Consider the following 10,307-nt stretch of genomic DNA (forward strand, 5'->3'; position numbering starts at 1 on the left):
CAGCCAAACAGTGTTACTAACTGTTAAAGTGAACATTTGTGAGCTTGAGCAAGTTCTAGTGAGCTTGAAGTTGTAGAATCCCTAGCCAGTGTTCAATCACAGCAATTTAAAGTCTGTAACTAAAGTGTGGTGTGTGGAAAGGAGTTTAGTAATTATGTGAAAAGCATAAATGGTAGATGTGTTTATACCTCTACACCCCACACCCAGAACACAACATAAACTTCTGACTACAGAGTTTACATTGTAGCCGCTCATTAACATATTGCACACACACAATATGTCCTTTTTAAATAGTCACAATAGCCTCATTTAAGGCAGGATCTCAATGCATGATGCATGTTGGTGTGTCTAGGGATTTATAAGGAATTAGCATTTTTAAAAGGCACTTACTATAACCATGTAAATCAAATACATTAAACTGATTATATATATTTTAGCAATGTTTCGACAAGGTTAGCCTTGTCATACATCATGTAAGTGTATGTTTTCACAAGCTTGCGTGAGAATGACATGCCAACAGCTATGGAGATTGAGTAGGTGCACAAAAAAAGGTCGTAACAATATGATGTTCTAGCAACTGGGAAATGTGTAAATGGTTTGATGAACAGCTGTAAAGGTATAAAGTATGACCTCTAATGTGTTCCAACACTGGAAGAATACAATCAGGATAGATTTCTGCCCAAAGGTACAGTAACTGAATTCTATATGACCTCTCCTGCACCCACACCTGTTTACCCTGCAGGCTGGGTTTGCTTTTGAGGTGTGTGTTCATGCAAGTGTGCGTGAGTTTGCACCCTGTTATTAAAGGCTACATTAATAGTCACTGCATTGATCATCATGTATGACTTATACTGCTGTGTGACTGCATCTGGAGCCGGAATCCACATCTGTACTTTTCACACCATATATGATTCATAGTTTTAAAGCTATTTTTTAATAGGTTTTACTGCTTGAGTTCAAAACTTACAGTAGATGTGTTATGTGAAATAAGATGCCGTAGATACCCAGCAGGCAAGTAGATTTAAATGCTATTTATGCTGAAATATCATCTGATATGTAGGCTATGGTTAAACTTTGAGCTTTGCACAAGTTTGATGCACTTACTGTAACTCTGGCTTATACTCGTTTTTCTGACTTTCACTGCTCGCTGTATTACGCTTAGAGCAGTTTTTACTAGACAGATTAATTTGCATGTATGGATGGGGATAATCTTTTCAGAACAAGGGACAGGCAGCATCTGGAAAATACTCATGAAACTGAGCAACATATAGTCAATATTAAAGATGTATAACTAACTAACTTTCTAACACAACACCAAATCTCTTAACCGTATAAAAACATTGTGTGCTACATTAATGTGCTATTATGTGTGTTATTACATAACCACCAAAAGTATTTGATAACTCACTTTTCTTTGCAAATAGAACATTGGCCAGCACACTGTATTTTTCTTGCCCGGAGGGCTGACTATTAGATTTTGTATGTTTTTTCTTATTTCTTGATAAATGACCATAGGTTTTGGTCAGATTAGTCATCCCATGTTATATGTGGAGATTGCTTTATGTCATTTTTGGCACATCTTTATAAGATGAAGCCAGCCTTTGACAAGGCTTTTGTCAAGACTCCATTTTAGTATCTGTTGTTCCCTGATTTATAGGTGAAATAGCTCTGCATATGCATTTAGTTAATGGAACTGTGTTATAGTAATGTTTGATTGGTCTCTTGGTCCTCATCTAGGAAATGTGAACACACGTGATGACATGGCTTTTGGACTGACCTGTCAGTTTTAACCCAATTGCCTCCAGGCTCGCTCTCACAGCCATCCTGGAAGGAGGGAAATTCATAGTCTTCTATGAATTAAGATTTACTACACAGGATACTTGGACAGATGGGGAAAAAAGCATAAAAGAGGAAAAAGGAAAGAGGAACGTTTCAGGAGTACAGTTCTTTCTGTATGATCAGATTCATGGCATTAGAGTGCTGCAGTTTGAAAACACACTGCAACATACTGTATAATCACAGATTGAGGTCAGTGGAATATGATAATATTGTTGAAGTATTTATGTACAAAAACGTCATTTCCATGGAGATTATAGGTATATTAGGTAAGCTTATGTTCCTACTGTATTTGTAAATGGGGATGCAGGACATAGATATTATGGTCACAGATTTAGTACTGTATACTACTTTTGAGTCAGTGAGAAAAACTGCTCTCCTTCAGGTACAATCCTTCTCACCCAATCTACGACACTCTATAAAGTAATTGAGGCTCTTTCTCATTCCTTGTCTCAGAACGTTAAAGGAGGTCATTCTTACCATTCGAAATAACTGTACAACAGCTCAGCTGTGTTGGACACATTTAGTTTGCACTACTATATACTTATATCACTACTACTTATATTTTAGATTCTCATATTCATTATCTAATTCCAGCTTGCGTGTGTGAAAATTTTTTAAGGTTTTTCTTAGTAATATTTTTGTTTATTTTTTTTGTGTGTGTGCATCTGTCTTGTTACTAACCATGCTGCTGTAAAACAACAATTTCCCTCATGGCATAAATAAAGTCTGTCTGGCTAGCTTAGGCCCACCATGCCTCTCAATATAGTAAATGTTTTATGTAATTAAACATTTGTTCATCCCCAATTCAGTCAAGGAAACTCTATTTCTAGTTAAATATTCACCTAATTTATTTGTCGGTACCACTAGTATAAATCAGGCAACATTTTGTATTCAAAAATCATTTCATACATTTGCATAGAACACTTTAATGAAGAATGATTAGATTCTCAATATTGACATAAATTGATTTGTCACAAAGAAGGTCTTTGGCCGTTATAGAAAATAATTAGAGCAAAAAAAAAAGTTTCATGCTAAGGTCTTTCATGTACATATTAAAGCTTGGACATTCACAAAAAGTACACAGATTTCAGACATGTTCAGTATAAACATTAGTTCATTCTGAGTGAATATTTGACCGGATATATAACATAATTTCAGTTGATCAGTTAATCATAACATTACTGTGTGCAATAATTGTGCATGTTAACTGGGTCACTGTGCTCATATAGAAATTATGTTTGCCATACATGAGTTTCTAAGAAAACAAGAACATACAGAATATGGAACATTGTCAATGGAAGTGCATTTGCAGAACATAAACATGTTTATATGATACAAACATTTTAAGCTTTATTGTGTAGTTTTTTATTGTGTAACATTTTTGGTTTCTTCTATAAGGATTTTTTAGATACTTATTTTGCTTGGTATTCAGCACTTGATTGTGACTGACAGCTGGACACTCCTACCTTAAAGGTTGTCTAAACAGGCAGACAATCAATGAGCAGATTGACATTAGTTAATTCGACTCATCTGGAATAGACAGCTTGTTTTTCTCCAACATGACCTTAACAAAAATGTCTTGATATGCTCAATTTTTTTTGGAATTATAAACTAGATAATTTGAGAGCACTACATTCTTACTTGAAAGCACAATATGTGGTGTATATGAATGATTCTATGTTAAAGGAATGTATAATAATGGTAATTACATGCTTGGGCCTTGGGAACCTGTCGTTTTCTAAAAAAAAAAATGAGTACCTTTGCCTTCAGAACAACAATGTTGATGACAGGAAAGAGAGAGTTAAACAAACCCCCACTCTGTTACACACTGGGGATGTGTTCATGATTGGATACTAAATGTCAAAGTCCTGAGTATTGTCTTAATTTTTTTCTTATTACTTGCTGTAATTCCACACTTATATGTTAAATAAGCCCCCTATTTTTACACCTGATTATCAGTGCTTATATGAATAGCTTAAACCCAGACTGCAGAGCTGTAATCAAATCCTGGCCCTTTTGAACTTTTGATCTCCGTATTGTCTTGTTTTGGTTTGCTTTTTCCTCTTGAACCACCAGCTCTAGTCCAGAAGGGTCTGTAGACACTATCTTTAGGTTTGGACCCTTTATTCTTCTTCTTGGCTCTTTTATAGAGGCTTTCCTCCTCATCCTCTAGCTGTAACCATCCTGGTCTTTCTTTAAGACGTTTCTCCCGGTCAGGCCGAATGCTGCGCAAGACCTTTTTGAAAATGCTGGTGGTTAGAGAGAGCCGTCTACAAAATTCCTGAGAGCAGCTGAGTCGTAGTGGATGCTGAGATGCTTCAGCAATCCTTCCTGTACTGTCTGCCTCACCAGATATATGGCTCTCCAGTTCAGGCAGGTCCAGCCAGTTACCCACTAAATCAGCAAAGACATTGTCTCCTAGCACTAGTGGCTGCCTGTTTCGGGTTTGACTCATCAGAGAGGACGTCCAGTCACTGGAGTCTTCTGTGTCGAATTGAGAAAAATCACTGTCAATAGAGGGCCCTTCCCGTGAAAGTGTGTTCATTAATCCTTGGAGCTCAGCTATTGTGGCTGAATGGAATGAAGGTTGATGTGCCACAGAAGGGGATCTTGAGGTTGAATGGCTTGCAGTGTTGCTTGAAGGGACACTGTCTCGAGAATCACAGGAGGAGAAACTGTCATCCTCAGAGCTGGTGATAGAAGCAGAGTTGCACAGACTTCCTCTATTTTGGGTTCCTCTAGGTTCCTGCCTTCTAGGTACATGGTGTGGAACCAGACTATGTTTCTCAAATGGTGTGCTGGTGAGGAATGTAGAGCATTCCATTTCTAGGTCAGGCAGACTTGATTCTCTTGCAAAGAAATGTTTTTTTGGCTGTTCTGAAATATGATCCAGACGATGTTTGACTGCAGTATCTGAGGTTGTGGGTCTGTGAGGAGAGTGTCGATAAAGCTGACTGGTCTTGCAGGAAATCTGAAGTTGTTCCAGAGCAGTCTGCACCTTTAAAAGTTTCAGCTCCTGCAAAGCTCCCATCATAGAGTTCATCTGAGTCTGGAGTCCATCGCCTGTCTCCCGGATGTAGATCTGAAAGAGAAAGATACTTTAATTTACAGTGCCCATGAGGTTTTTATCAGAGATCATGTTCAAAGGGGAACCAACATCTAAGTTTGTGTCATTAAAGACAAACATGACATCATTTGGCATCCTCAGACATAAAATGTACAATCTAATATGTCTCATATATGAGCAGAATTCTGTGGTTGGTGGAGATCTACCATTCCAGAGTCTCATGTTTCCCCCTCAGGGATCTGATTTAGGAGGAGAACAAAAGAGCTGAGTCCCGACTTTTGGTTTGAACTGGCAATATTCTTATTTACTGTACGTGTAATGTCATGCCAAGAATAAGGGGAAAATAACACCTGGGGAAAATAACACCTGGGGAAAAAATTAGGAAAGCTATTTTTCACACCTCAAAACCTGCTAGCAATCAAGCTGAGACTCAAAGGCCCTTCACCATAATAGTATCAAATTTTGTGTGTTTAATCATGGCACACACAAACACACACCCATTCAAAATCTTAAGCTAGTAACAACAATGAAATGGATTTAATGCAAAACCTTCATATTCATCAGATTCAATAAGCTGAATATATGTATGTATGTATATATTTATATACATATAACAGTGCTGCCTGTAAAAGGTCTCTGCATCTCTTGGATTACAGATCAATAGCTGTTATCAGCTTCTGGAAAGGAAGGCACTCCTGATAGAATAACCTCAGTTAGAGGGCAAAAAATGTGTAATTCTTTTGAGAGATTATTTTAGTATTGTCATCTGAATGAACACACACCTACTTAAAGGCTTACAAAGTTAAACATTGCAAAGTACTTATTACAAAAATAAAACCAATATGCTTTTCTATTAGTTATCAGTTAGCACAGAAAGCTACTCAAGATTGTAAGATGCAACAACAAAACAATTACATCAAAGTGCTTATATGAACCATTAAAATTAAGTTACCCTAATCTATAAATTTGATTTCAACAATAAATCTGCTTTCCTGCAGTGCTTTGTTATAGTTATGTAACCCACTAGTTCAAAAATAAGCACTATCACCTTACCATACTCCAGGATGCTCTCTCTCCTTTATGCCTATCTCATCTCCCTTTCTCTCCTTCTCTCCTTCTCTTTCTTTCTAGTGTGTATCTGTCTGTTAGCCAATCAGGGGACTGTCCAATTCATGCGTCACATTGATTTTTTTTCCCAGGCATAAACGAGAGGGCACAGTGGGGGCTGTAGTTTTAAAGTAGAAATTGCTTTATGAATCAATCCTGACTACTCTTATAGCTGAGACATGATCACTGGACTTGTGTAATAGGAAGTGCATTTGCCACATTGTTTGTGTGTGTATCCATGGAGAACTTGCTCACAGGTCTTTAATTACGTATATATGTCTTAAAAGCATTTAAGTGATTGTAATAGAATTAACAGTAGACGAATATGTCTGTGAAATAGAGAACTGCTCATCATATCTATGCATCATACTTGTCAGAGCTGGGGATTATGATCACATTAATTTGACTGGGGATTTATGAAGATCAGATTCCTTCGACCAGTTTAAACATGCCACACACATAACACACCACAATAATATCAGGTTTACCTTCAGTAGTGTATATACTTCTGTGTGCACAATATAATATTAACCAGATTAAGCTAATAGAGGCTGTACTTAGCTATTTGAAGGTTAGATACTTTCCCCCACAGTAATCAGGTAGTAGAGAATAAGCTTCTTATTAAATCAATTTTTCATTTTTTGTATAGTTAGAGAAAATGTCTACAGTTGAAAAAAAGTTACTGATAGGTGTAAATGATAGATCTGAGATGTGCTCATTTGCAGTATCTAGCTTTCATGTGCATTTCTTATAGACTGTACAAAGCCATGTTTTATTTTGAGAAGCTCATTAAATATAAATGGGGGCATATTATAAAGTGCTTTTAGAGGTCATGTGGGGAAACTGACTCTGAAGTCATACAAGAAGAGGGTCTGTTGTCAGTGTTGACTAACACTATGACCTCATAATCATTTAGACATCAATAATGTCTGTGACACAAGTGATGTGGAGAAAGAATTCTTTGTGTGGAAATGTCAAAAGTGCAAAAAGACTTCATTCAGAGTGAATGAAAAAATCTTTGCAGGGCCAGTACAATATTCATACTGCTGTTGTGTAAAAAAATTCTTTAATAAGGAACAGTATGAATTTTGTAAAAGAACAAATCAGCTGTCAGTTTGATATCTGTCTTGGTTTCCTGAGACTGCTGCAATCTCATCACCCTGGCCTCCTGTGCTCTGCTTCAGGATGAGCCCAGACACATTGGAGAATCTGACTTACGTCACCGTAACAACTCACTCATGACGGATGTGGCTGTGAGTAACATCCCTAAGGCAATCTCAGATCTGCTAGTCAGCACCATGCACGCACACACATGAACACACTGTGGGAGCATGTCTCCTTTTCAATTGTCCAATTCATTTGTCAACAGCTATATGTGACATGTACATTGAATGTATAGATCATCAACACAGCATGTTTATCATCACAAACCCCCCTCAGGAAGTCGATAAATCAGCAAACATATTGATCGCTTGTTAATGATCTTTATTATACCTCTGGGAAGGATAAGTGCAATTACCCCACTTATAAACAGAGGAATGAATGAAAAGGAGGTATTCATTCACAAGGTAAAGAATACTGAATAAAAGCAGTAATAAAAAAGTGGATGGTAGTACACTCAATACCCTGACTGTTTAACTGTGAATGCCATGTTATATTTGCAATCAGCAGGTTTTTAAGCTAAAGTTTGAGTTTTTTTCCTTTACATGGGAACAAGGGAGATGAAATTTTAGCAAACAAGCACACTCAGTTTCTGCATGTCAAGTGTCATGAGTTCTAAAAATGTGTGTATGTACACAAAATTTACTGCAACTTTATATGATTAAATTGTGTAACTGGAAATTGTGTGAACATATAAACGCTGTTTTAATTTTGTTGAAATGTCTACTCATGAGACTGAGAGCTTATTCTTCTACTTGGCTCCATACTTGGAGCTCTTTAGAGGTCACAGAATGTGCTGAAACACATTAATCAGCCCTATAGTTAAAATAGAGTACTGATACAAAACCTTGCTAATGAATGCCTGTATAGAAAAACGTTCTGAATGATCTGACATGGCTCAATCATTAGTAAATTACAAAAAATTGCTTTTCACTAATATACTACCTATTCTGTCGTCTATAGCATTAGTTTTAGTTGTCATTATACACCAATATATGATTTCTACAATGCAAAGTTCCGGGCATAACTCAGTGGCTTAGTCTGTTGTGTTAGAGCTGACATTTGCAGTTAAGATCCTTTGAAGAAAGCAAAACAACAGGGAATTTTTAATCTGTAAATGACAATTCATGCTGAAAATAACCTTACTGGTAAACTAGTGTACATACTCTACATTGCTGTCTTTGCAATTTCCAGTACATGGGCCTACTGGGTATAGAAGTCCTGGAAAGTTCCAATACACACTGTATATAGAGATACTGGTGAATTCCAGATCTTACTTAACTATATAGATTAATCTCCAAATGTACTAAACTTAGGCATTTTGGTAAATATCATAACATATTGAACATAATTAATTTATTCATCTTTGTAATGGATCCATAGTATACCCTGAGAACACACTAAATGGGATGGCAGTCTGCAAGAACTGTGCACACACACCACACACAACTAGGAGCAATTTAGTGAAGCTAATCCACCTACCAGGAGGTGGGAGGAAATGTGGATGAAGCCCAAGTGTACACAGGGTTTTAGTAACCCAAGCTCAGCTGAGCTGAATTTTCTTTTATCACATTATATTTGTAAAAGGATCTGACAGTGAAATTGGATAGCTGACTTAGAACATAGAATAAATAAATAAAGCTCCCAAACAGCTAAACTCTAATATTATGTCATTTCTTTGTTTGTACACTGTTCAGCACTGCATCCACACATTGATGATGTTCTTGAGCCTTTTTAAACCCTGGCTCCTGGAAGAGGAGCCATATCAGGGCTTTAAGACTAACTCTTGTTTAGGGAAGCTCTGTGCCACAAAGCCAGCCTTTGTTTCACTCCATTCTCAAGGCCTGCATGATGAACCACTGCTCCCCCACAATCAAATGTTCACACAACTCAGACTGCACAAGTCTACATGACTTCACCAGATTGATTTAGCAGAATTATTAAATACTTTATTGTCTATATTATGTGGCTTTTAGGGGTATTTAATTATTGAATTTAATTATTTAATTATATATTATGACCTAGAACAGAAATAATGCACACTGGGAACAGTTGTACAAAACTGTGTAACTCGTAAACCGATCTGGGCCAATCAGCAGAAGGATGGTATAAACAATAAGCCAATCAGCTTCGCTTATTTCAAATCAACGCTTCCAGCCCACACGCCTGTCACGCGACAGACTTACACTGGCTCTGACACACAGTCACTAACAAAGCACGTATATGCCATTATTAAAAACAAATGTCTAGGACACAAGATCTAGGCAATGCATGGAGTAGGATAGCTGTAGATACTTTTCAGTGTATAGAACTAAATTGATATAATCAATAGTCTATAAAAGGTGGTCCCGTAAACTAGTAATAATAATAATAATAATAATAATAATAATAATAATAATAATAATAAAACTCAATACTTACCATTTCCTGCTTGAAACGTTTCAGGCACTTGTCCATATCTTTGCCCTCTAGTACAAGGGCCATCATGCAAACGAGCTATTTATTATATATCAAGGTGTTTATTAAACACACACACACACACACACACACACACACACACACACACACACACACACACACACACACTCCTATATAGATTGCAAAATTAGAAAATTCCAGTTGAAGTCATCTACCTAGCAATAAAAGCCTCTCTGTCGATATGTGCGCCTTCTGCTGTGGCTCAGGTGTTTTACTCCAAACGCACCAACTTCAACACATAAAACACACAAAACTGCGCTTTAATTCTCCAGATCTCTAACATCACCGCGTGCTAAATCAACTGCCATTTCTCTAACCCAGCAATCCTCTCTAACTCAATCCTGTGATGAATTAAAGTGTGAAAGCTCTGCGGCGCTCATAGAGACTCCGCTCATTGCGACTCATTGCGCGCCTGTGAGAAAGTGCAGTAAGTGTGATTGGTCTCCACATGTCTCCAGGACACACCTAACTAACAAGAAAGGGGGGGTTTAACTAACGGTTCTCCGAGTACAGAATAAAACGATCTTTACGGCCAGTAATCTGTTCAATAGCTGATCAATGGACTCTTCAGCAGGGGCTCATACATAAGAATGGGATTGTCTCCGTTGTTTCTTTACGCACAGACAGTGAATGCACCTTTGAGATCCAGCTCTGA

General features: G+C 37.3%; 1 protein-coding gene across 1 annotated transcript; it reads right to left on the minus strand.

Moving 5' to 3' along the window:
* Window positions 1-2,737: 2,737 nt before the first annotated feature.
* inka2 (inka box actin regulator 2) lies at window positions 2,738-10,051 on the minus strand. The gene is made up of 2 exons (XM_060881404.1): window positions 9,596-10,051; window positions 2,738-4,921 (listed from the first exon to the last, which is right to left on the minus strand). The coding sequence occupies exons 1-2, from the start codon at window positions 9,659-9,661 to the stop codon at window positions 3,815-3,817; spliced, it is 1,173 nt and encodes a 390-aa protein (XP_060737387.1). The 5' UTR covers window positions 9,662-10,051; the 3' UTR covers window positions 2,738-3,814.
* Between the last annotated feature and the right edge of the window lie 256 nt (window positions 10,052-10,307).

This window comes from Tachysurus vachellii, chromosome 11 (genome assembly GCF_030014155.1).
Source record: "Tachysurus vachellii isolate PV-2020 chromosome 11, HZAU_Pvac_v1, whole genome shotgun sequence".
Classification (NCBI taxonomy): Eukaryota; Metazoa; Chordata; class Actinopteri; order Siluriformes; family Bagridae; genus Tachysurus; species Tachysurus vachellii.